This window comes from Hylobates moloch, unplaced genomic scaffold (genome assembly GCF_009828535.3).
Source record: "Hylobates moloch isolate HMO894 unplaced genomic scaffold, HMol_V3 SCAFFOLD_12, whole genome shotgun sequence".
In the NCBI taxonomy this organism is placed as follows: domain Eukaryota; kingdom Metazoa; phylum Chordata; class Mammalia; order Primates; family Hylobatidae; genus Hylobates; species Hylobates moloch.
Window position 1 is genome coordinate 103370878 of NW_026652287.1, and position 26723 is coordinate 103397600.

Sequence of the window (26723 nt, forward strand, 5' to 3'; positions counted from 1 at the left end):
AAAGTGAAAAGGACAGTATCTCTAGAATAAAGCATCAGCTGAATGCACTTAAGACAAAGTAAGATGAGGAATGAAAACACCAGTTGGATTGATGGACAGGGGCATTATCGCTGAAATAACACAGTGTCTTTAAGATGTCATATTGAAGTAGGTGACACCTTCTTCTTTTTTATTCAGGAGCCATTTGGATGGTGGAGATCATCATCCCTCTCCAAGGGAGATCCTAGTTGGGTCCAATCTGTTGTTCCCGGGGATCATTCACCATGGATAGAAGTTAAACGGAAGAAAGCAGGTTTAGAGAGTCAGAAGGGCCCACACTTCTATACCTCCCACCTTCCCATTCAGCTCTTCCCCAACTCATTCTGCAATTCCAAGGCCAAGGTGAGTTAATAATGGAATGTCAGTGTGGATCATTTTTTGATGGCTGAATGACTGTGTTTTAGGGACAGAGTTAAAATGCGATTCCCTAAACTATGCATATTAGAAAATCTTGTTCCAATCTACTGTGTCATATACAAGACAATGTTTCTCGTATTTCCCCAGGAAATCCTCAGCCTTCAAGTAAATCCTGGCTACATCCCCAAAACTGAGGCCCCCAACATTAATATGCTCATGTGGAAAGCACCTTCGCTGTAAACCAGCACCTGTATTTCACAGGAAATGTGGGTGTGACACTGACATATGAAACCCAACGTGGTTTTTCTATTGAGGATAGTAATCATGATGTGGGGCATTCTGTTCCCAATTGACAGCTCCACGGGTCCCCATACATAATTTCAGAAGCTCCACATGAAGCCTCTAGCATTGAGTAATCCTGGGCAGTAAGTGTGAACTTTTTCTCATGATAGATTATTGCTTAAATCAAAACTTACCAAAACTATCAAAATTGTATAAAACTGCCTCCAAATGTCTTAGGTAATGTGGTAGTAACAGTATTATCAAAATGTTCTAATATTACAATGTCACATTGTATTAATACTGTGCTAGATTTCCATTTGCTTATTTACTGTCAGATTCATTTATTTTACTGAATATGCATGATTTTGAAGATCATGTCAATTTTTTTTCCAAATTTTTTTACTGTTTTACACTGACTTGGCTGATGCTTAAAACATGGTAGAGATACAAGAAAATACTGGAAAAAATAAATTAAAAAATAAAGTAACAAAAATAGCCCAAGACCAAGCTCTGTAAAACAATTATGACTGTAAAACAATTATGATAAAACAATTTATAACAAAAAATTCCAACTTGAACTTTGGCTCCAGACTGTGTTTATTGGCAAATAGTGCAAGATGTTTGAAGCACAGTTTGTGTGTGTTTAAACTGGCAGTACTGATCTTTCCATGTATTTGTTCCTGATTATTTATTAACTTAGAATATGCATCTATTCTTTATTCCTTCATATGTTTAGGTATTAAGCACCTATTATGGGTCAAGATTTGAATCAGGATTGGGAAGAAGGTAATGATTATGATGACCTCAAGCCACAACCTAAAGAAATTTATAGATTAGTATTTGGGAAGACAAAGAATAGACGTACACTTATTTTCTGTGGTGCCAATATTATTTACTGACAGCCTCATTAATACCAGATACCAGTGTGTACTTGGTGAAAAACATCTACTTTAAGATATGCAATAAATAGATGAAAGGATGAGACAGGGAGAAAGATATAGGGAAAGTACCACATTGTCCCAGAAGGTAAATGCAGGGTTTGCTGATGGAGTTATGCAGATGGAGGATTTGATAACTGTCTTGTAGTAGGACAATCAGAGATGGGAATGACCGAACAGAGTTCAGGAGAGCCTTTATTAAGGTGATCACCTGGCTCAGTAGGACTAGCGTCCAGGAAAGTCTGAGCCCCGAACAAAGAGAGCAGCCACCTTTGAAACACTCAGTGGTGGGAATTACGTGATGCAGGAAGCGTACTTACAGGAGCGAGCAGAAAGGCAGTTGTTACTCCATGTCTTACATCCTTGGGAATACATGGTTGTGTAACATATCCTTACCAATCTTATGACCTTGCAGCTGTGCTGGGGAGGTAAGCAAGAATTCGCAGAGCTCCAAGGACTGTGAAACTGGGGAGTATAGATAACGCTCACGGAGCACAGAAGGAGCACAGGCTGTTAATATCCTTCTCTAAGTTCTACTACGGGGTGGGGAGGGGGGCGCTACCTTATACTAAGCCCTGAGGGGAAAGTTAATTTTCTGGCTTCACGTATTGTAAAATTCATTAATTTCCTCTTCAGTCTCAGTGAGGAGAAAACCAAGAGTGTATAACTGATTCCATTTACCCCATATCCTTCTTTGCGCAATTCTTATAATTTTTACTTTTGCCTACAGTATAAAAACTGCCTATGGGGTTATTGTTCTTTAAAGAGTCGGTAGCGTTTTACAGCAATTCCATCAGGAAGGAAAATGTTGTCTTTTATATATACTACTTTACTGTTTCTCAGGTTCATCCCTGGACCTGCACTAGGATTCCTGCAGACTGAAGGAGTTCCTTTAGAACTGGCTGTCATGTAGGTTGTAGGCAATAAAAATTCTCATAGCTTTGCATGTTTCTAAGATTACCTTGATTTTTGTCCTCATATTTAAAGGATATTTTCATAGGATATAGCATTAAGTGTTTTTTATTCTTCAGCAATTTAAAGACAATTTTCCATTTGTGTTAGGCCTCCATTTTTTGGAGAAGTCAGCCTATGTTCAGATGTGTGAGCAAATAAATGACCTAAGGTTGGAAATTATATTCTATTTAAAGAGGAAGCAGACCATAGTAGTTTGGAAAATTTGCAACCTGGCCATGTGGTAGAAGAGAAAAGCCTATTTTCAAGAGAAGAATTCAAGTGAGCTGCTAAGCAACCACTTGCTAGAGAAATTTGCATAAGTAAAATGCAAACAAGAGCTGACAGCAAAGACAATGGCAGAAAGGTCTCAAAGGCATTTCAGAGACCTCTGCAGCAACCCCTCCCATCACAGGCAATCCATCCATCCAGTAAAGCTAGAACATGGATGAGGGGATGAACTGCTGGAGAGCTTCTGGGCAGGAAAAAAATCCTTAAGTCAGGCAAAGAATAGATTGAGGAGACAGAGAACCTGAAGGGTGACAGCACTTTTTAAAGATCAGTGGTCCTCTGCAGGACTTTTTGAACCAAGCAATGTAGAGACAGCTTACCACATGAACTCATGTTATTACTCATGAAAGTTGAGAACTAAATAGAATAGTTTTCAGCTATTGTAGGCCAATAATAAATCAGACTGTCTATTGATATTACTTTTGTTTCACTAAGAAAACAGGATACTACTACAGACTCATCAGAATGACTACAATTTAAAGAAAGACAATATAAAATCTTGGAAAGGATGTGGAATGACTGGAATTATCATACATTGGTAGTGAACATGTTATATGGTACAACTACTTTGGAAAACTGACAGTTTTTTAAAAAATTAAACACACAACTATCCCATGACCCTACCTCTATTACAAGAGAAGCGAGTGCACATGGCCATAGAGAGATATGTTCATACAGCTTTATTCACAGCAGTTAAAAACTTAAAACAAGCTGGATGTCCATTAGTGAGTGAATGCATAAACTAACTGGTACATTCATGCAATGGAATGCTACTAAGAACTGTTGACGTATACCCTACACATATGAATTGCTAACATTATGCTAAGAGAAGCCAGATGCAAAAGAATACATATTGTATACTATTCCAAGAAGGCCAAGAACTGGCAAAATGAATCTATGGGGATAAACATCAGAATAGTGGTTATTCTAAGGGGGTGATGAATGGGAAGGAGCTCAAGGGAAGTTTCCAGTGTGATGGAAATATTCTTTACCTTCTAGGTGATGGTTACATGGGCATACACATCATCATGCTGTACACTTAAGATAGGTACATGATACTTCAATAAACCAGTTTTAAAAGAAAACATCCATTCCTAGAAACAGAACAGACACATCACACATAAACAAGAATGCTTTGTTCTTATCAGAATGTATTACTTCATTTAAAGTCATGGTTTGGCCCTCCAGTTGGTAGTGGAGGCCCTCCAATTCCTATGACTTGACTAATTATTGTTGATCTTGAGAAATGTACATAATGAGATGTATTTGTTTGGCTATAGAAAAAGATGAGATTTCTGTCTTAGCAATCTCTTTAGCAGACTGCCTATGGTACATACTGGATTCTGGTGTAATGCTTATTCAATAATAAAACTGTTTTCTTTCCCTTCTACCTTTGTAGCGAGGTTTTCTTGGTTGGCAGGAAGTTTCTGTTTTTATTTCCTCAACAACAGACACACAGTTTCCCTATACAACATGGTTAAAAGGCTTAGGCAGCTAAAATTCACTACCTGCTATTAAAAGATGAGTCTTGGCCGGGCGCGGTGGCTCACCCTTGTAATCCCAGCACTTTGGGAGGCCGAGGCGGGCAGATCACGAGGTCAGGAGATCGAGACCACGGTGAAACCTCGTCTCTACTAAAAATACAAAAAATTAGCCGGGCGTGATGGCGGGCGCCTGTAGTCCCAGCTACTCGGAGAGGCTGAGGCAGGAGAATGGCGTGAACCCGGGAGGCGGAGCTTGCAGTGAGCCGAGATCGGTCCACTGCACTCCAGCCTGGGTGACAGAGTGAGACTCTGTCTCAAAAAAAAAAAAAAAGATGAGTCTCATATGGATACAAAAGTGAACATGTTTAAAGACATTACTGAGACTTCCAGTTTCTGGTCCAGCAAGGAGCTGGAAGTCCTCACTCCATCCTAACAACAAATAAAAAGGTGAACAAACTGAAAAATCGGCAATTCTTCTTAGATCTGTCAAATAAGTGAGGTCACAAGGCAAGCTACTGCCTCCAAAGTTGGAGACAGGCAGACACAGAGAATGATAACTTACCAGAGCAGAAACTCACAAGCACAAATCTTTGTGCCTCTGCAGGAACCAGAACAAGGTTAGGAAAACCTGAACTGTAATTGATGAATTGCTGGAGGCTGAATATGGTTAAGTCTGAGAGTTAAAAACTCCAAGAAGACCTTGCCATAGAGCTATCTTTACACTTTCGTGAGTTTTATCTCCAAGGACTCTAGCAGGTTCTCACAGTGAAGATCTGAGAAAGTCCCCAGCTGGTTCTGGCAGGGGAAGAGGAAGAGTAGCCATTTTGAAATATACCACAGCATTCTGTTCAATGCTCTGGAGAGAAACTATTTTATCAGAGCCTACCATCTTGGGGTTTCATCAGTGTCCAAATGACCTGGAAGAAGGAAAATAAACAATTCTGGTCCCCTCTTGCCATCCTGTCCCACTTAAGGGGAAAGGGTTTTACTGAGAAGGACTTGTGAAATTCATAGTCCCTGGGCTCAGGATAAGAGACTGAAACCTTTGGGAGGCCGAGGCGGGCAGATCACGAAGTCAGGAGATCGAGACCATCCTGGCTAACATGGTGAAACCCCGTCTCTATTAAAAATACAAAAAATTAGCCGGGCGTGGTGGCGGATGCCTGTAGTCCCAGCTACTCGGGAGGCTGAGGCAGGAGGCGGAGCTTGCAGTGAAACGAGATTGCACCATTGCACTCCAGCCTGGGTGACACAGTGAGACTCTGTCTCAAAAAAAAAAAAAAAAAAAAAGAAACCTTACCATTAAGACTTGTTGAAACCATTAATTGGGAGGCCATTAGGCTGAGGTGGCTCCAGTAGCCTGAATTCTTAACCTAAGCAAACCCAAACCCAACTCAGTATAACTGGCCTTAACCAATCAGAAACCACCAATTAACCTCCTACTATTGCCTTTCTACTGGAATGATCCAAATAAGGCTCTACTCTAACCAATCAAGTATTTTCTTTGCCTTGTTTCTGAGTTCAGCCTGTAAAAGCCCTTCCCTCATGCCCCTTCAGAGAGGCCCTAAGCTGTATGTGGTCTGGCAATGCCCAATTCATGAACTGCTATCTGCTTAAATAAACTCTTTAAAATTTTAATGTGCCTAAGTTTATATATTATTTTTGCAGACTATAGGACACTTCTCCTCTCACAACCAAATCTTATCACCATGTTACTAAAGACCTATCATGCAGCTCATTTTACCAAGTACATCATATTCAGCTATCAGGAAAAAATTACAAGGCACTGTAATAGGCAAAATACACAGATTGAAGAGTTTACTTAACTCATTAATGAGAAAAACTGGTGACGTGTTAAAACCAACTCATAAGAGAACCCTTCCCCGAGTCAAAAAAAAGTCACATTTATAGATCAAGAATATTAAAGTAGCTGGTTGCAGTGGCTCATGCCTGTAATCGCAGCACTTTGGGAGGTCAATGTGGGAGGATCGCTTGAGGCCAGGAGTTTGAGACCAGCCTGGGTAACATAGTGAGATCTCACCTATACTTAAAAAATTAGCCGGGCATGGTGGTGCACACCTGTAGTCCCAGCTAATCAGGAGTCTGAGGCAGGAAGATAGCTTCAATCCAGGATGTCAAGCGGTCGTGGCTGCAGTGAGCTATGATGGTGCCACTGCACTTCAGTGTTGGCAATAGAGTGAGATGCTGTTTCTTAACAAAACAAAAACGAAAACAAAAAAATTAAAATTAAAATGATATGCAGCAGCAAAAGAGGCAAAAACTGGCCTCCTCCCAATGGAGATGGAGGAGGGAAGTAAACTGAGCCTCCTCCAATTTACTTTTGTGTAAACAAGAAGTAATTTGAACTGCCATCAGTGATCCACAATGTGAGTTGGTAAATAGCTCAAAACAATGACAAAGTAGAATCAAATGACCTAAAAGCCCATGATCTAAATAATGCACTGAAGCACAGTTTCTCCATTCATTGCTTATTTTGTGCCAGGCACATTTATGAGCACTTAATCCTCACAATTAGCTAAGAAATATTGTTCCGTGCACACATGAGCAACTGAAGCTCATAAAGATTAAACAATTAAGAAAAAGTCACACAGCAGACACACTCTACAGCTCAAGTGTCAACCAAACACCCACAGAGATGCATATAGGGTCACATATCAAATCACATAACCTCACGGAGAATGGGCCTAACCTCACAGAGAATGGGGCCATCAGATACACCAAAGCAGACGCTCGATGGTCCTACCCACCTCTCATAACAAACACTTTCCCAAACTTACGACGCACATATCCACGCCAATGTATTATCATACGCACTTTCCCCACCTCTTAAAGCCTCCCACGAAGTCTGAACCTGGTACTGATACACGCTTCAGCCCTCAGAGGGCACCCGCTTGATTCTCTGCGCAGGCGCAGCGTTCTCAACACCGCCAACGGGCACAAAGCCACGCCCCCAAGGCCGAACTCACGCCTGCGTACTCAATCACCAGCGGAACCCTCTCCACCAGGCTCCGCGTCGAGGCCCTACGGGGCGTCAGTACGCACGCGTACTTTGTGTCCCAGGTAGCTTGTCTCTTAGCCCTTGTAGGCCTCTGCATTCCGGTCACTGGGAGCGGGGCCGTGGGGCTGCACATGCGCACTGCGAGTCCTCGCCTACTCCCAGAAACCACCCGGGCGCATACGCGGTGCGGCCGCTGCTTCAGGTCGGCGGCTCCAAGGAGACCTAGGTGAGCAGCGTCGCCGTTTCTCCTTTCTTGGGCGGTATTTTCCCAGCGCCACGCGGAGCCTGGGCCATTATGAGGTTTGTGTTGCGTCGGGGCGGTCCGTCTCAGAGGCGCTCCGGGGAGGGGTGGCCGGCTGAATGGCCAGAGGCCCAGGGATCCGCGCAGGTCAGAGCTGGCGTCCGGGCCTGAGTTTGGAGGTGGCGGGTGCCTGACAACAATGCGTGCGTGATCAGTGCGTTGGGGCGTTTGTGTACACAGAGGACATTATTAAAATTACTCTTTGTGTGAATGGTTCTATCCCAGAGTAGGCGACTGGGGCATTGGAAAAAAACCCAGTTACATTTTTAGGAACCAGAGCTGCTCGCTAAACAGTGAAATCTGTCGTTTTTGGAGTTTGTTAGGAACATGGTTGAAAATGGGTGGCAGTGGGTTCGAGAATCTCGTCTCTGAAGTTTTCTTCCTTCTCCTTAGCTCTGCATTTCCAGGACCCGGTCACTGTTCAGGACACTGTTCCAGCGCAGTGCGCATTAGCCATGTCTCAGGTGAGTTTTTGTTTTATCTTTTTTTCCTGCAACATCATAGGTTTTAAGTCCTGGGCACATCTAATTTTGCTTACTTGGGTGGTAAAGACTGACACTGGGACAAGGCTCAGGTCTTTTCATTCAGCAACACATGGGACTGTAGGGACCTCTCTTCTCAGAGTCCATGTCCTGTACTTTAGTGTTTATTTAGTCACTGAATGAATTAATCTGAATCTCCACTGTCACCAGTCTTCTTTTAAGCACTGTGTGGTGGGTCAAAGATACATTCCCTGGAGAAGACGAGAGCCTTTATCCGGGGACTGTCGTCTTCTTGAAGTAGAGGTGAATACTCAGTCATCTTTGAATTTCTTTACAGCTCTGGACTGAGAGGACGCAGCATAGAAAATGCTAATGAGTGGTTCAGACTCGGTAATCTGCCTTTGGAAATTTGGGGGAATGGGAATGTGATTGATATCTTGAGCCTGAAGGTCCAGGTTAACAAAGTCAGGCCATTTACTAGGACATTAGTGAAAGATAGTGTTTTGGATCACAGGTTCCAGTTTGACGTTGGGCAGCTTCAAGTCACAGGCTTCGTCTGTGGAATTCTGGGAAATACTTATTGGCTTTCTGTAAATGAGGAACAAGAAGTATGCTGCAAGGGAGAAGATGGATGAGCTGGCTCTATTTCCCAAAAAAGGGTTCTCTTCAGGGTGTCTGCATGGTCTCTGAAATTTTGTGCAAATACAACCAGATTTGATTCTTAGCCCACTAAGCGTAGTCACCAAGACTTTTTGTTTGAAAAATAGATTTTCTTCTCAAAGGGGAAACTTATATTTTCTTTCTTTTAGGAAAACAGGCAATATTTTCCCTACACATTGTTATGATGACTCAAGCTATTCATGAAGTTGTTAAATTATATGTATGTATTTTAAAAGAAAAATTAATAAAAAATTTCAGCCGTTATGTAACAACCATGCAGAAAAAAACATTTTTACCACTTTTTTGTTTCTGTATTTTGATGTGAAGTATTTAAGCTAAGGCTTTTTTTAACCAGCAGTTCTTATCCCATTTCCTCCATACTTCCAGTGCTTCCTTAACTCTGTTGATATTTTCACCATCAAGATAGATTTCCATCACTCCTACAAGTATTTTTCATGTACTTTTCCCTGCCCTGGCCCTCAGAGGAAACTAAATTCTTGTTTTGATGACAGTGGATTTGTTTTGCTTGGCTTCACGTAAATGGAGTCAAGTAGTATGTAGGTGTGTGTCTGGCTTCATTAACTCAACGTAATTATTTTAATGTTCATTGATGTCCATTATTTGTTGTTGTTTTGCTGAGTATTCCATTGTGTTAATATATTACACTCTACTTACTCATTTTCCTGTTGATAGACATTTGGGATGTTTCTAGTTGACCAACTATCATTTACCTTTTTGTGTTTTGAAACTTGTGGTATAACTTAGCACACTGCATCTTGTTCTTTTCACTTAATACATTATCCTGCAGCTCAGAAAACAGCTGAAGTTCACTCTTTTTTTAGTAGCTAAGTAGTACTACAGATAGAGATATACCATGGTTCATGATGAGGGACCCCTAGTTTGTTTCCAATATAAAGCCTATTTCAATAAGCCTTCTTATCAATATAACCTTAAAAACTGGTATCTTAGTTTCTTCAGTAGGTGCCTAAAGTGGGATTGAAAAGATAAAAGACAGGTATATTACATTAGTTTAATTTGCTTCTGTTCATTGATTTTTTTCCCTTTCAGATGTGCCAGGTGCAGAGATTAAGGAGTTATCTGCAAAGACGGCTATTAATGAGTATTATCTCAGTTTGACACAGTGATAAAATGTATAAGAAACGTATGTAAGGAATGTGGAAATGTATACTGCCACAATACGCAGCTTACTCTCCATAAGAGAAATCATACACGAAAGAAATGCAGTCAGTGTTTAGATTGTGGGAAATACTTCACTCGTCGATCAACTCTCATTCAGCATCAAAGAATCCACACGAGAGAGAGGCCCTATAAATGTAACGAATGTAGTAAAACCTTCAACCAGAGGGCACACCTTACCCAGCATGAGAGAATTCACACTGGTGAGAAAACTTACAAATGTAAGGAATGTAGGAAAACCTTCAGCCAGATGACTCATCTCACACAGCATCAGACTACACATATGGGAGAAAAGTTCCATGAATGCAGTGAATGTGGAAAGGCCTTCAGCCATTCCTCAGCTCTTATGGATCACCAGCGAATTCATAGTGGAGAAAAGCCGTATGAATGTAAGGAGTGTGGCAGAGCCTTCACTCAAAGTGCCCAGCTCATTAGACATCAGAAAACTCATTCTGGAGAAAAACACTATGAGTGTAGTAAGTGTAAGAAATCTTTTGTGCGCCTGTCTTCCCTGATTGCACATTGGAGAATTCACACTGGAGAAAAACCATATCAATGTAAGGACTGCAAAAAGACCTTCTGTCATGTCACGCAGTTCACTCTGCACAGGAGAATTCATACTGGTGAAAAACCCTATGAATGTAAGGAATGTGGAAAGTCCTTTAGCGCCCATTCTTCTCTTGTTAACTCATAAGAGAACACACAGTGGAGAGAAACCGTATAAATGCAAGGAATGTGGAAAAGCCTTCAGTGCGCACTCTTCCCTTGTTACTCATACGAGAACACACAGTGGAGAGAAACCCTATAAATGCCATGCCTGTGGGAAGGCCTTTAATACTTCCTCCACACTTTGTCAACATAATAGAACTCATACTGGTGAAAAACCCTTTCAGTGCAGTCAATGCGGGAAGTCCTTTAGATGCAGCTCTCACCTTACTCGACACTGTAGAATGTGTAATGGAAAATGTCAGCAAATAACCAAAACTCAAAATGTTAATTCTGATTATTCTATATCATCACCAGTACTTTGTACTCTCAGTCTTTTTAAATATGCTATCTTAGTTTGTATGGAATGATATTTCATTGCACTCTTAATTTAACTTAAAAATGCCTTCCCTTGACTGTTGATATATATTTTCTGTGAAGTGTGTGTTGAAGTCTTGCAGATTATTTTTTAAATTAGAGATTTTTTATTAGGTATTATCTCCTAATGCTATCCCTCCCCCCTCCCCCTAATGTAAATGAGTTAATGGGTGCAGCACACCAACATGGCACATGTATACATGTGTAACAAACCTGCACGTGTGCACATGTACCCTAAAGTATAATAAAAAAAAATTAGAGGTTTTTCTTAGTGTGCAGTTATGAGAGTTCACCAGATTTTGGAAATATTTTCTATTCTGTAACCTACCTTTTCATTTACATAATGGTGATAAAAGCTTTTAAGTTTGATCACATCCAATTAATCACATTTTTTAATAGTTATGCTTTTATTTATTTTTCAGACAGGGTCTTACTCTGTCACCCAGGCTGGAGTGCAGTAGCACAATCATGGCTCACTGCAGTCTCTGCCTCCCAGGCTCAAGTGATCCTCCCACCTCAGCCTCTCAAGTAGCTGGGACTACAGGCATGTGCCACCACACCTAATTTCTATATTTTTTGTAGAAACTAGGTTTCGCCATGTTGTCCAGGCTTGTCTCGACCTCCTGAGCTCAAGTAGTCCATCTGCCTCAGCCTCCCAAAGTGCTGGGACTACAGACGTGAGCCACTGTGCGTGACCTAATTTCGCCCTTACGTTGTTATTGGCACCTTTTGCAAAAATCAATTATTTATCATGAGTACACTTCTGAAATAATCTGTTTGATCAATCTATTTGTCTTCTCAGTAGTTCCACATTGTCTTAATTATAGCTTTAGAGGAAGTCTTGAAATTTAGTAGTAAGTCTTCCAGTTTTGTTGTTATTTTAACAAATTCCTCTAGGCTGGGCATCGTGGCTCATGCCTATAATCCCAGCACTTTAGGAGCCCCAGGCAGGAGGATCACTTAAGACCAGAAGATCAAGACCAGCCTGGGAAATATAGCAAGACCTTGTCTCTACAAAAAAATTTAGAAATTAGCTGGGCATGGTGGCACCCATCTGTAGTCCTAACTACTCAGGAGGCTGAGGTGAGAGGATCGCTTGAGCCCAGGAGTTCAAGGCTGCAGTGCGTTGTGATCACACCATTGCGGTCCAGCCAGGTTGACAGAATGAGACCCTGTCTCTTAAAAAAAAAAAAAAAAAATCCTGGTGATGCTTTTCTGGATTAAAAAATAAAATAAAAATTGGCCTCACTACTCTAGCTTATTTGCATTTTCTAATAAATGTTCAGAGTCACCTTGTCAGTTCCTACCAAAAAGCCTGTCAGTATTATAATTGAGATTGCATCAACTCTGTAGACAAATTGAAGAGAATTGACACTTAACAGCAGTGACTTCCAGTCTGTAACCTTAGCATAACTTCTATTTTCTCCTTTAATTTTTCTCAGAAATACCCTGTAGTTTTCTATATAGAGATCTTGAATGTATTTTCTTAAGTTTATTCATAGACATTTTCACAATATGTAAATTGGTTTGTCTTTTACTTTTCCAGTTGTTTGCTACTTTTACATGAAAATAGCGTTTTGTACATTTATCTTGCATCTTGTCTTGAACATTTCACTTATTCTTGGAGTTGTCATACAGATTTCTTAAGTTTTTTTTTTTTTTTTTTTTGAGACGGAGTCTTGCTCTGTCGCCCAGGATGGAGTGCAGTGGCGTGATCTTGGCTCACTGCAAGCTCCGCCTCCCGGGTTCACACCATTCTGCCTCAGCCTCCCAAGTAGCTGGGACTACAGGTGCCTGCCACCACACCCGGCTAATTTTTTTGTATTTTTTAGTAGAGACTGGGTTTCACCGTGTTAGCCAGGATGGTCTCTATGTCCTGACCTTGTGATCTGCCCGCCTCGGCCTCCCAAAGTGCTGGGATTACAGGCATGAGCCACCGCGCCTGGCCTTAAGATTTTTTTCATAAGCAATCATGTCACCTGCAAATAGACAGTTTATTCATTTCTGGTCTTTATGCTGTTCTTTTTTTTTCTCATTGCAATTGCTGTGTGACCTCCAGCACAGTGTTGAATGAAAGTGATAAATGTAGGTACCCTTGTTTTGCTTTCAGTCTTAAGAGGAAAGACTTAGTGGGGAGAAGTGGCAACTCTGAGTCAGGATGTAGACTTCTTAGCACATGCATTTGCACACCTTGCTCAAATCCCCAGATTTCCCTATACCTTCTATGCTCCCTTTAAAACAATGCTTTCTTTCCACAGTATCTTTCCCCCAAATCAATAATGGGTCAAATTTCAGCAATCCCAAACTGAGGAAGTTCTGGGACTGCTGTGGTAAGAAATGGATTCAGACACCAAAGGAGCTGTAGGACCTGGCTAACATGTACAAGCAAGAACCAGAAGAGTATACCTGGGAGGAGATCCTGAGACTGCTGCATCATTGGGTAGAATACAAAGTTGAATAGGGGAGAGTTTTTTGCTATGGGGTCACTGTATGACAGGATTCACACACTGGCAAGGGAAAAAAGATGCTTCTAATGGATGCTGGAACAGTTTTTGAAGCTTGGAAAAAGCATTGGTTCTCATTAAATAAAATGAAGATAGCAGAACGGCCATGACAAAGGAGCACGGGATCAAAAGAAGTGGATATACAAGAAGGGAGAACAAGCGTCATGGAGATGGCCGATAGTGGCTGTCCCCTAGGCGAGAGCTGGCTGCAAGAGGTGCTGTTAAGGAACTGGGCTCTCTAGTTGCAATGGGAATGATAGGATCTCAGAATAATGGCAGCCAGGTGATAGCTCTTAGCATCAAAAGCAAGGAGGGCCATAATTACCATATGGGTAGAAGGCTTAGAATAGAATGTGGGGAGATTGATCTTCAGAAATCTATGGTTCTGGCTCATAGCACACGAGTTTGCCAATGGCAAGTCATCTGCCATTCCAATGTTTCAATAAGAGTAAACATTGAGACAAGGTGTTGCTCCGTTGCCCAGGCTGGAGTACATGGCATGATCACAGTTCAACTGCAACCTTGAACTCCTGGGCTCAAATGATCCCCTCACCTCAGCCTCCCAAGTAGTTGGGACTACAGGCACATGCCACCACACCTGGCTAACTTTTCCATTTCTTTGTAGAGATAGGGTCTCCCTTTGTTGCCCAGGCTGGTCTAGAATTCATGGTATCAAGTGATCCTCCTGCCTCAGCCTCCGAGTGTTGGAATTACAGGCAGGAGTCATAGTGCCTGGCCCAAACTTAACTAAAAAACCAGAGAAGCCAAGGTGCATTGGCTCACACCTGTAATCCCAGGACTTTGTGAGGCCAAAGTGGGAGAATTGCTTGAGCCCAGGAGTTTGAGACCATCCTGGGCAACATAAGAAAACCCTGTATCTACAAAATAATTTTTAAAAAATCAGTCTAGCGTGGTGGCACATGCCTGTGGTCCCAGCTGTTCAGGAAGCTGAGGTAGGAGGACTGCATGAATGGGAGGCTGAGGCTTCAGTGAGCCATGGCTGTGCCACTGCACTCCAGTTTGAGATGCCATCTCAAAAAACAAAATAAAAAAACCAGACAGTAAATATAGGTGTTGCGTCCATATAGTCTCTGTGGCAACTACTCAGCTCTGCTGTAATGAAGCCAAAGCAGTTGTAGACCATAAATGCAATGTGTCGCTCAGACTTCATAAAGCAAGTAGCAGGCTGGATTTGGTTTTTATACCCTGCACTAGGCAAAATGGGATATTATGTAAAGATAAAGGTATAATTCATGGAGGGTTAGTAGTATGTCCCTGTAAGTCAAACAATATAAATTAAAAAGCATAAATGTCTGGAAACTCAAGGTGTTGGCAAAATTTTTTTAGGAAATTCTGATCCAGCATACCAAATTATATAAAAACATGGAGATTTTTACCATTGCAATCTAGTGGCTTAATGGACTTATTTAGAAACTTGTATCCAAAAATGCAGAATACATATTTTTTCAATGTTCATCTTGTATTTAACCACACACACACACACACACACACACACACACACAAAAGTCAAACTGGGTGGCACAGTGGCTCATGCCTGTAATCCCAGCACTTACAGGAAGTGCTGGGAGGCCGAGGCGGGTGGATCACAAGGTCAGGAAATCCAGACCATCCTGGCCAACATGGTGAAACCTCATCTCTACTAAAAATACAAAAATTAGCTGGGCATTGTAGCGCGCACCTGTAGTCCCAGGTACTGGGGAGACTGGGGCAGAAGAATCGCTTGAACAGGGAGGCAGAGGTTGTGCCACTGCACTGCAGCCTGGTGACAGAGCGAGACTCCATCTCCAAAAAAAGAGTAAAATTCAAAAAAGTAGATAACTTCAGGCCACATTTACCAACCGTAATAAAATTAAATTAGATATTGTATCACTTAGGATGCTTTTGGCTGTGAATTTACAAAATATCCAACTAAAAGTAACTGAGCAATCAAGGTTTATTTTTCTTACATAACAAGGCATCAAAAAGGCAGTTCCAGAATTGGCCTAGTAGCTGAGTCTTCTGAGGCTCTGGGTCAGCTTCTCTGAGGTCCACTTTTTTCTCTTCTTGGTTCCAAGATAGCTGCAGCAGCTTCAGGCATCATGTTCTCATATAAAAATGTTTAAAAGCAGGAAGTGAGAGAGAAGGAAGTCTTCATGATAAACCTGTCTCTTCTGAATGAGGAAAATCTTTCCCAGAAGCCCCAGCAGATTCCACTGAGCAACACTGGGAAATACTGGCCATGCTGTGCTGCACAGGAGACTGGAAAATTAGCATCTGATATTCTCAGAGTCTAAGGTAAGACACAGATGCTGCCAATAACAAGGGGAATTGGGTATGGCTGCTGGGATGGCAACCAATGGTTGTCTGTGCCAGTCACATAAAACAATGTAACAACGTGGAAATTAAGAAATATTCTCCTAAATTTAGGTTATTTCTGGATCAGAAAGAAACGAAAACCGAGATTATTGTAAGATGGTCTCTTTATTTCATCATTTTCTGTTACTTTCTTCTGTCACTGCCTGGATGTTTGGTAGTCTTGAATAGCATGTTTAGTGCATATGAGTTTATCTTTCAGATTTTCATGTATATGCATGCATTCAAAGGCTATAAAAATTCCTCCAGTGTAGCTTTGGCTTTCCCCTTTCCCTCACATCTCTTTGGCCACATTTCACATCTCTTGGCATGTTAAACTCTCAATTCATTCTTTTCATTACCATTTATAGTAATTGAATTATTTCTTTGTTAAGCAAATGATAATCTGGCTGTTTTTTTAACTTGTAAGAAAACTAAAACTTTTGCTCTTGATAAAATTACTACACTGTGGTTAGAAAATGTGATTCTGGAATGTGTTAGAAATAAAATTTCTTCCAACCTTTCCCTGCTTCTTTGACAATTATGGTCTGAACAATTTACATCCATAAAATTTTCCTTGATATGAGTTTTCAGACTTAGGATAAAGGATGACCTCTGAATGAAGGCATTGTCACTGGCATTACATTCTTAAAGTCTTTCTCCAAGAGGGAGAAGTAAGTCGTGATTAGCCTAGGCTAATGGGCTTTCCCCATTACTTCCATTCGTATGGTTGCTTGCCAACATAAATTCTCTGATGATTAGTAAGGGGTAACTGCTGATGGAAGGCTTTTCTACATTTATTATATTCACATGTGTTTCTCTATTATGCATTTTCTGAGGTTGAATGGTAGTTGAATCATGACTCAAGATCCTCTCACATTCCTTATATTCATAGGGCTTTTTCTCAGTGTGAATAACCTGATGATGAATCAATTGTGAGCAATGACTAAAAGCCTTCCCACATTCCTTACATTCATATGGCTTTTCACCTGTATGAATTCTGTAATGTACAGTAAGATGTGAGACCCGTTTGAAGGCCCTACCACATACCTTACATTGGTAGGGTTTCTCTCCAGTGTGAATTCTCTGATGTTGCTTGAGTTGTGAGCTCACTCTAAAGGCCTTTCCACATACTTTACACTCATAGGGTTTCTCACCAGTATGAATTCTCTGATGTCGTATAAGAGTTGAGCCTTGATTAAAAGCCTTCCCACATTCCTTACATTCATAGAGTTTCTTGCCAGTATGAATAGTCAGATGTTGAATCAACTGAGAACGATGACTAAAGGTTTTCCCACATTCCTTGCATGCATAGGGTTTTTCACCAGTATGAATTCTATAATGTACTTTAAGATGTGAGATCCGATTGAAGGCCTTGCCACATTCCTTACACTGATAGGGTTTCTCACCTGTGTGAGTTCGCTGATGTTCAATCAACTGTGAGCTTCGACTAAAGGCCTTCTCACAGTCTTTACATTCATACGGTTTCTCACCAGTATGAACTCTCTGATGCTGTATAAAATTTGAACCAGAATTGAAGGCCTTTCCACATTCCTTACATTCATAGGGTTTCTTACCAGAATGAATATTCTCATGTTGAATTAGTCGTGAGCCATATTTAAAGGCCTTCCCACATTCCTTACATTTATAGGGTTTCTCATTAGTATGAATTCCTTGATGATTAATAAGGAGTTCCTTTTGCCAGAAGTCTTTTCTACATTTATTATACCCAAAAGCTTTTTCTCTAGTATGAATTTTCTGATAAAAAGTAAGGGATGCATGCTGGTCAAAAGTGGGCATTTCTTCATGTCTGATGATCATTTGATGGAAATGTCCATCTGGATTTCCCTGTTGTCTGTCAAACTGGTTTCTGCATTCCCAATCATCTTGGAAACTTGAACACTCAAGACCATAACTTGTAAGGCTTTCCATTATCTCCCATTGGGGTGATTCGACTTCATAAACATGCTGCTTTGGAGATAATTCCTTGGTATCATATCTGGACTCCAATACTGAGAAAGAATGAAAAACGTGAGTATGTTTGGTTTCTTTTTTTTTTCCAGATAAAGGAACTAAAATAAGAACTGGAGGGTTTAGACTCAATGCCTATTAAATCTTGAATGTAGCTAAGCAGTTAGAAAATGGACAAGTAGAACAGTAGAACAGTGAAAGGAAAATAACATAAATGAGATGAGGGAGGTAATAAGAGAGGTTATAAAAGTGATTCTAAAATGTTAGTGTGGGGCTGGGCATGGTGGCTCATGCCTGTAATCCCAGTGCTTTGAGAAGCCAAGAAGGGAGAATCACTTGAGGCCAGGAGTTTGAGACTAGCTTGGGCAACACAGCAGGACCCCATGTCTACAAAATAATTTTTAAAAATTAGCCAGCTGCAGTGGCACATGCCTGTAGTCCCATCTGAGAAAAGAAGACTGCTTAAGCCCAGGAGTTAGAGGCTGTAGTGAGCTATGATCATGCCAATGCACTCCAACCTGGGTGACAGAGGGAGACTTTAAAAAAAAAAAAAAAAGAGTTGGTGTGGGTCAGAATCACTATTGAACTATATTTTTTAAGACAATAAATGTTTCTGTGAGACTCTATATAGAGTGACAGAAACCAAAGCAAATCATTGGTTTGAGGGACTGTGCAGGAAGGAGCACAAGGGAACTTTTTGGGTTGATGGAAATGTTCGCTCTCTTGATTGAGGTGATGGTTATGTGGGTGTATAAATTTGTCATCACTTATTAATACTACATTTTAAAAATGCATTTTATTGACCATAAATTTTGCCCCCAAAAGAGTGAATTTTAAAAAGATGATGGGGATTTCAAGATGAAAAGAGTTCTGGAGATGGACGGTGATGACGGTTGCACAACAGTGTGAATGTACTTAATACTACTCAATTGTACACTTGAAAATGGTTAGCATGGTAAATCTTGTATTTTATCGCAGTTTTAAAAAATAAAAATAAAAGTGATGGAGGAAGTGTGTGATTGGATCTGCAACCTGCCTCAGTGCCTGGAGGATATGCAGGAGAATGAGCCAGGGGAATATGCTGGTACAGTGGCAGCTATTCTCATGTGTCTGCTAGAAGTTGGAATGACATGGCTGCTGTCTTCCTCTGTGAAGCTTTTTATAACTGAAGTTTAGCTGAACATCATGGTGTTTTTTATATCTGAAGTTTAGTTGAACACCATGGCTGAAGCCCATTATCAACTGAATGACATTTCTTAAATTTCTTAAATGTCATTCATTTACCTGAACCTTTTCATTTCTTAAAGGTGACCTTGGAAAAAGAAGGGCTTTTTTCCTTGTTTAGAGGATTAGGCCAAGTTGATTGAGGGCAGGTCCTTCTAGAGCAACATACTTTGCTGATTATTCAAACTGCATGAAAAATCTGAATGGTATAATGGACTGTGATTCTACCTAGTACATGATTTCAGCTACAGTGGCAGGTTTTACTGTACTTATAGCAACCAACCCCAGTTGACTTAAAGAGACTCAGATATAGCTTGACTAATGGTGGGCACCACCATGCTCAGCTAATTTTTGTGTTTTTTTGTAAAGATGGGGTTTCGCCATATTGCCCAGGCTGGTCTCAAACTCCTGGGCTCAAGCAATCTGCCTGCCTTGGCCTCCCAAAGTGCTGGGATTACAGGCGTGAGCCACCATGCCCAGCCTCAAAGTACTTTTTGCTGAGAATTTGATTCTGTCCTAATTTGCTGAATCGTACATCATAGAAAGATTCAAGTTGATGTGCTAACAAGGATATCATTTTTAAATGTTGCCATTAAGTTCAAATGTACCTTTTCATACTTTAAATTGATATATGTGTATAACCCTTAAACATGTTCATGATAATTCTGTTGAGACTTCTGGCTAAGGATGTTGCTATACTGTATATAAAATGTGCACAATTAAACTCCAGTGTGATACTACTCATTTCAGTATATATGAGTGGTATATTTTGTGCAGTAGTTTTATCTTAATATGGCTCTTTGTGAATGCACTTTGTAGCATTTATTGAGGGTGAAAGAGCAGGAGGGAATTCTATGTTAAGTATTTTTATAAAAACATTGGTCATTTATTAAACAGAACCAGTATTTACAACATTTGTCTGGGTTTTAGATATCTTGTTTTGCAGATCTATTCACTGCAGTGATCCCAACATTATTGAGAATTACCAAGCTTTTTCTGCTCTCACCAGTGAAAAATTGTACCCTCTTAAATTCTGTCAGCGTGTCACATTTATTGTAATCAACAGTAACTGGATGTTTCTGAGGTGTTTTGATTGGACTCAAAAGTATTACAATCAGTTTGGAGACAAAAGCACAATCTGCATTTTAGTTTAAGTATGACACTGACGACTTAAAAAAAAACCATATACAAACGTTCTATATAAAGTTTGCCTCCAAAGGATTTTTCTTTCTTTTTTTTTTTTTTTTTTTTGAGAGATGGGGTCTCATTCTGTTGCCCAGGCTGGAGTGCAGAGGCACAATCATAGTATACTACAACCTCAAACTCCTAGGCTCAGGTGATTCTCCTCTCTCAGCCTTCTGAGTAGCTGGGACTACAGGCTGCAGAGGGATTTTAATATGTAAAAGTATTAACACGATGTACTAACTTTGTGCCCACTCAAATCTCTTTTCTATTACATCCTTATGTTCTTCGACAGATTGACTTTTTTTTTTTTTTGAGACGGAGTCTTGCTCTTTCTCCCAGGCCAGAGTGCAGTGGCGCGATCTCGGCTCACTGCAAGCTCCGCCTCCCGGGTTCACGCCATTCTCCTGCCTCAGCCTCCCGAGTAGCTGGGACTAAAGGCGCCCGCCACCATGCCCGGCTAATTTTTTTTGTGTACGTTTAGTAGAGACGGGGTTTCACCATGTTAGCCAGGATGGTCTCGATCTCCTGACCTCGTGATCCGCCCGCCTTGGCCTCCCAAAGTGCTGGGATTACAGGCGTGAGCCACCGTGCCCGGCCGACAGATTGACTTTTATGCTTCTCCCTTCAGAAACATAAAATTCTTGTTTTATTCTTAGTTTTAAAAAACATTTGAATGTGTACTCTTGCTTATGCGAAGATTTATGACCTACTAGTCATAGCTAAATAGTCAACATTGTAAGAGTTGATACTTTTTGGTTCATGTGAGGTTTGGTATTCTTGCATTTATGTACATGGATGTCAATTGTGTGGACTTGTTCTGTATTTATGTTAACTAGCTTTTACTGAATTGTTGAAACTTAAAAAGTTAAAAACGTGCTTATAAAAAAAGAGGGGGGGATTATGTCCAAAGAATCCTGGAGCCAGTTTGAAAGGGTGTCACTGGCCAAATTTGGAAAAATATGAACGTTGTGATAAATAATGATAATGGGTAATAATCTGTTACAGGATAAAATAAGATTTATTTTATTCTGACCTGGAGATGAGAAAAAATATGCCACCTACTATTAATCCATATGATATAAATGAAGAAACAAATGGTGAAAGGGAGAAAGCTCTTCTTTACAGGAGTATGTGATCTAATAAAGAATAAAGTTTTTTTAAAAATCACTATTTTGTAACTATTAATCATATCTGATCCAAGAGAAAACTATCAATGACTTCTGAAACTAGCAGGTGAATAACTTGTGAGAAGCACAATATTTATATCCTCTCCAGGTGGACCATAAAATCATGGCTTGGCTCTATTTCTACACTGCTTTCCCTCTGCCCACAGTGCAGAACCCAAACTTCTTAACGTGGTTGCCTTTCCTAGGGTATCTATTTTTTTTTCTTTTTGAGACAGAGTCTCTCTCTGTTGCCCCGGCTGGAGTGCAGTGGTTCAATCTCGGCTCACTGCAATCTCCGCCTCCCATGTTCAAGCGATTCTCCTGCTTCAGCCTCCCAAGTAGCTGGGATTATAGGCATGTGCCACCACACCCAGCTAATTTTTGTGATTTTAGTAGGGACAAGGTTTCACCACGTTGGCCAGGCTGGTGAAGTGATTTGGCCGCCTAAGCCTCCCAAAGTACTGGGATTATAAGCATGAGCCACCATGCCCAGCCCCTAGTGTATCTCTTTGTGTTCCTCCCTTTGCTCACTGACCTCGGCCACGAGGGCCATCCATTATCTCAGAGGTACCAAGGGCTCCCTGCTCAGGTCCTTCACACTCATTGGCTACAATTGGTATTCCCCAGCTACATCACACCTTCCATGTCTCAGTTGAAATGCCTTATCCTTGAAGAGGCCATTGGCCCTACCATGCACCCTGACTGAACCTGATCTTTTTACTTTCACATATTAGCTCATGTCCACGTGTGTGTATGATTTCATGTCTATTTTCCCACTGCAGTGTAAGTTCCATGAAAGCGAGGATAATGCCACCTGCCTCATCAATGTATACTGTGGCATATTCCATGGTGCATAATAAAAGCTTAATAAGTATTTGTTAACTGACTCCAGAATTCAAACAAACCGATAAAAATTCCTTTAGAAAAATGGTCAAAGGACAAGATCATGTCCTTTGCAGGGACATGGATGGAGCTGGAAGCCATTATCCTAAGCAAACTAACACAGGAACAGAAAACCAATACTGCATGTTCTCATAAGTGGGAGCTAAATGATGAGAACACATGGACACACAGAGCGGGACAACACACACGGGCCTTTCAGAGAATGGAGGTTGGGAGGAGGGAGAGAATCAGGAAAAGTAACTAATGAGTACTAGGCTTAATACCTGGGTGATGAAATAATCTGTACAACAACCCCCCATGACACAAGTTTACCTATTTAACAAACCTGCACTTGCCTCCTGAAGTTAAAAAAAATTAAAATTAAAATAAATAAAAAAAGAAAAATGGTCAAAAGATACAGACATCTTTCCAAAGACAAAACACTTTCCTTAGGAACCACCATATTTGTACTCAATCTAGTCCTATAATCCAGGTTGAATTTTTAAGTGTTTCAGGAGGAAGGAGCAGCCACCTTTGTCGAATGCTGCTGACAAGCTGAGGAAAACAACACGTAAGACATGAGCTTTGAATGTAGCAACCTGAAGGGAAGATTTTCTAAGACAAAGGGCTACTTCCAGCTGACCTGATACCTGAAGTGGCTGCTACCTTCCCATTGATACCTCACTCACCTGGGCACAGGCCTCTAGACACCACCCTCTCCACCATCCAGGGCTCTTTGCCTTGCTCTAGGAAGGAGATCACATCAGGTTTGGAAATGGCAAGACCTGGAGATGAGAAGAAACATGCCACCTGGTTATGGTGTGGGGGCTCCAGAATTCAGATCCAGGACCTGGTCATCAAGCAGGAGAGGCAGTTGCAGGAAGTGCCAGAGGAAGATAGGACAGTTGCCTGAGGGTAGGGGAAGATGCAGCTTCAGCCAACAGCACTGCCCTTTAATCCCTCAAAAATGACCAACCAGTCATAAGACTGAAAAGCATCCAAAAACTGATCAGGAAGGAACATGCCCAAGGATAACCTCCAAACTAACAGACGAGATCACCTTACCCAGTGAGACCAGGTTGCTGTAGGTCTCCAACATCACGTCTCTGTACAAATCCCTCTGAGCAGGTGCCAACCACTGCCATTCTTCTTGGGAGAAGACTATGGCCACATCCCTGAACAATTCTGACCCCTGGAATGACAGGCATGTATGATACATATGTATTTCAATGGTTCACAGTGGGATGAAAGGAGGTGGGGCAGGTCTTTGCAGGAGGGGGGGTTGTTTTGTTGAACAAGAAGGGTGGGACTGAATGTGAAAGGTGACAGAAGAAATGAGTATGAGTAAAACAGAATGAGCAAATGTTCTCAAACACTCCTTTTAACAGCAAATCAATGCTCTGTGTGAAGGTCTGGGATGAAAATTAAAATCAAGCTAAACGGAGTTTTCCTTATTGTAAGAAACAGTGTAATAAAGCACACTGCCCACTCTGTACTTGGCATACAATAAATTCTCAAGGTGAGACCTATCATTTCTATCTTTTGGAATAACAATAACAACAAAAAATATTTCTGATGGATTTTCCCCAAATATTTTATTTTTTTAAATTATGGAAACATGTTTTCTATCTTAGATACAGGATTTTCATGTATCTCAATAATTTCTTGGAGATGGAAGTTCATCATTATGTTGGAACGTAACACAAGCCTTTTTCTTCATGGGAAAAACCGTGGAGATCACTTTTATTGAGTGTACAATTTTCTATCAAGTGAAACGAATGACTCAAACATCCTCTTATTTTGGATCCCGAGGTTGGATCAGATTTGTAAGGCTTTTCCAAGCCCTGACCACTCAGCCACCTAGCTCATCATCTCACTTGCCACATCACTCACCATCCTCAGCTCTGTACTTTTCTTCCTCTTAAGCTAAAGAAACTAATGGAGGATGTCCCAGATTCAAATGCTCTGTTCAACGTCAAACTAGACTTTAATTCTGGCATCAAATTTTTGATGGATTCCCAGCCAAACCTCAATTACATATCCAATCATTAATCATTCCCAAAGCAGGACACGGTACCACGCGCTGAAATTGAAACCAACACCACCTCCCCTGCTTTTCTATATGTGATTGCTCCTAAGCGTTCATTTCCATCTCTTCAAACTTCAGTTCTTACAAAGGATTCTCTCATTTCATACAGGGAAATGAGCTTCTCCTCCTAGCAGACGAAAACCATCAGGAGATGCAGAATGCTATAGAGAATAAATCTGTGGGCATTTGTCAGAGAGGAGAGGACAATGGGAGAAGGGACTCCTGCCTGTTCCTTTTATTCCCTAAAATGGGAAAGTCTGAGAACCAAATTCCTGAATGGAACCCAGGTGGAAAGTTTCAAGATAAGGAAAGCAAATATTTATGGGATTTAAAAACTCACAAGGGACATGACTTTTAGAATTTGAAGGGCTGATAGGTCCTCCTCCTGGTTCCTCTCTTGGGGAAGGGCAGAGTCCTGCGATGGTAGAGCTGAGGGAGGAAAGAGCAAACATGAGAGGCTAGGCTTGCCTCACAGCTTCTAGAATGCCAGAGTTAAAAGTCCCCACCTGCTTGTCCTCTGCCCACCAAGAAAATGAGGGGGGAGGAGAGGCAAACGGATCCTCATCCAACCAACCCCAGGAAACCAGCTTTAGCTGCTGCAAGGAGAAGGGGAACCAGTGGTCGTTTCCCATTTCCCCTAAACATCCAGTGGTTCTGTTTCGTTGCAGATGGAAGTCTGAGACAGGGATGCTGAGGGCTGTTCCAGTGACTGAGACCCACAAGTTACCTCAAGGACAAGGAGGGCTTCCCTCAAGCCAGGGAGCATAGAAGTCCTGCAAAATTTGCATACCCCCAGCCTAGAATAAAGCCTTTCCAGGACTAGGCCATTTAACTCTCTCCTGCAGCAAATATAACACCTTTGAAAGTCTACCTGGCTCTTTTCCCAACCGCCAAATTTACAAAAAGCTCTACAGCCCAAACTGAGGCTTTGTGGATGCCACTTCATGGAGCATGCCTTGCATCAACAAATGGGATAGAGTTGGAAGGAACAGTAAGAGACAAATTACACGCAGTACGCCCAGTGCTCCATTATCAGCACATAAATGTGTCCTTCCATAGAGACACAGCAGTGCACAAAGCTGCATGTCCAATAATATTTGCTAAATAAGAGAACTGAAAATTAGTACATAAGTAGGGCAAGTCCACAAGTAGCCAAGAGGTTGAATCATTTTTGGCACAGCCATATAATGGGATGCCAAGTGACTATCAAAAATGACTATCAAAAACTGACAAGCAAAGATATTAACTACTGAATCCTTTGAGACCATTCAGCAAAAAGAAGTCAAACTCACTCACTAACACACAGGCTAAAAACAAAACAAAAAAATTGGAAGAAAAAACACCCAAGTATTCGCAGTGTTGTCATTTAACCAGTTCTTGAGCTCACTGTTAAACAAGAAGTATTTTGTAAAGGAGTATATAAAGTGCCTATTGCATTACAAACATTTGGTTCTAAGTAACGTGCAAGTGAAATAATTATGAATGTTGCTTAATATGATGTAATAGGCAGCTTTTCCTTATGACCACTTTTATAAGAATTATTTGTATTAACTGCACGATATCCTATTTACAAAGGATGCCCTGTGATCCACTCAAGTGTTTCCCCATTGCTGGACATAGAATTTGAACATATAAAATGTTCCCATGTATAAGTTTTTCTAAACTAGTGGTTCTAAATCTTCTGGGGTCTTGCAACTCCTGAAAACCTCATGAAACAAGATTTCCTCTCAGATTAAAACAAAAAAAAAGCACGCATAACAGTGAATGTAAAACATCCGCCATTTCAGGGGGTCGGAGACCCCTGAGCACCCACCTAAGGGGTCCATGCACCTGGGCTATGAGGCTGGAAGCAGAAAGGGGGCGCCAGCAGGCGCGCGCCGCGAGGGCCGGCGGGAAATGTAGTCTCACGCCGGTAAAGCCACAGAGCGACGATGGGGCGAGACGTCTGGGTTCTTCTCAGGCCTAAGACCCAACCGGCCGCGGCACCAGCTCTTGCTGGACCTCAGAGCGCCTGGAAAGCTCCGGAACCCCTCACCTGCCGCCTCCTCGGCTCCAACTGTCACCGCGGCCGCGCCCCCAGCAGCCCAAGGCGCGCTTCCACCACGGTACCGGTGGATTCGCCGTGCGCAGCCGGAAGATGGCGCAGACGCACAAAGCACACCGATGCTGCGCCATGATAGGGCCGGCGCCGCAGTGTCTTCTGGGAAACATAGTCTCTAGGCGTCAAGGCAGCAGCCCGGCCTTGAAGCCGGATCTCGCGATGTTT

At 41.4% G+C, this 26723-nt stretch overlaps 2 protein-coding genes and 1 long non-coding RNA gene across 4 annotated transcripts; 1 reads left to right on the forward strand and 2 right to left on the reverse strand.

The window, feature by feature from the left end:
* Positions 1-3733: 3733 nt before the first annotated feature.
* Positions 3734-7403, reverse strand: LOC131380898 (uncharacterized). Its single transcript, XR_009209177.1, has 3 exons — positions 7187-7403; positions 4367-4492; positions 3734-3952 (listed from the first exon to the last, which is right to left on the reverse strand). It is a non-coding gene; the product is annotated as an uncharacterized LOC131380898 (long non-coding RNA).
* A 220-nt stretch (positions 7404-7623) lies between these two features.
* On the forward strand, positions 7624-15476 carry LOC116479610 (zinc finger protein 892-like). The gene is given in 4 exon segments (XM_058426064.1): positions 7624-7661; positions 8056-8126; positions 9873-9923; positions 9926-15476. Coding segments are annotated over 4 exon segments (897 nt in total). The 5' UTR covers positions 7624-7656; the 3' UTR covers positions 10696-15476.
* A 48-nt stretch (positions 15477-15524) lies between these two features.
* On the reverse strand, positions 15525-26715 carry ZNF582 (zinc finger protein 582). Of its 2 annotated transcripts, none has more exons than XM_032171271.2 (5): positions 26493-26715; positions 24798-24886; positions 23434-23560; positions 23058-23153; positions 15525-17952 (listed from the first exon to the last, which is right to left on the reverse strand). In XM_032171271.2, the coding sequence occupies exons 2-5, from the start codon at positions 24804-24806 to the stop codon at positions 16631-16633; spliced, it is 1554 nt and encodes a 517-aa protein (XP_032027162.1). In that variant the 5' UTR covers positions 24807-24886; positions 26493-26715; the 3' UTR covers positions 15525-16630. The 2 variants fall into 2 exon arrangements, with proteins under 2 accessions (XP_032027162.1, XP_032027161.1); XM_032171270.2 differs by having other exon boundaries at positions 26271-26715.
* Between the last annotated feature and the right edge of the window lie 8 nt (positions 26716-26723).

Coding starts and splice junctions, on each gene's coding strand:
- ZNF582 (XM_032171270.2), bottom strand. Junction 23,561..24,797: donor TTCTAAAAGTCATGTCCCTT/GTGAGTTTTTAA, acceptor CTGTCATTCCAG/GGGTCAGAATTGTTCAGGGA. Junction 17,953..23,057: donor GTCTAGAGGCCTGTGCCCAG/GTGAGTGAGGTA, acceptor ATTCTTTCTCAG/TATTGGAGTCCAGATATGAT.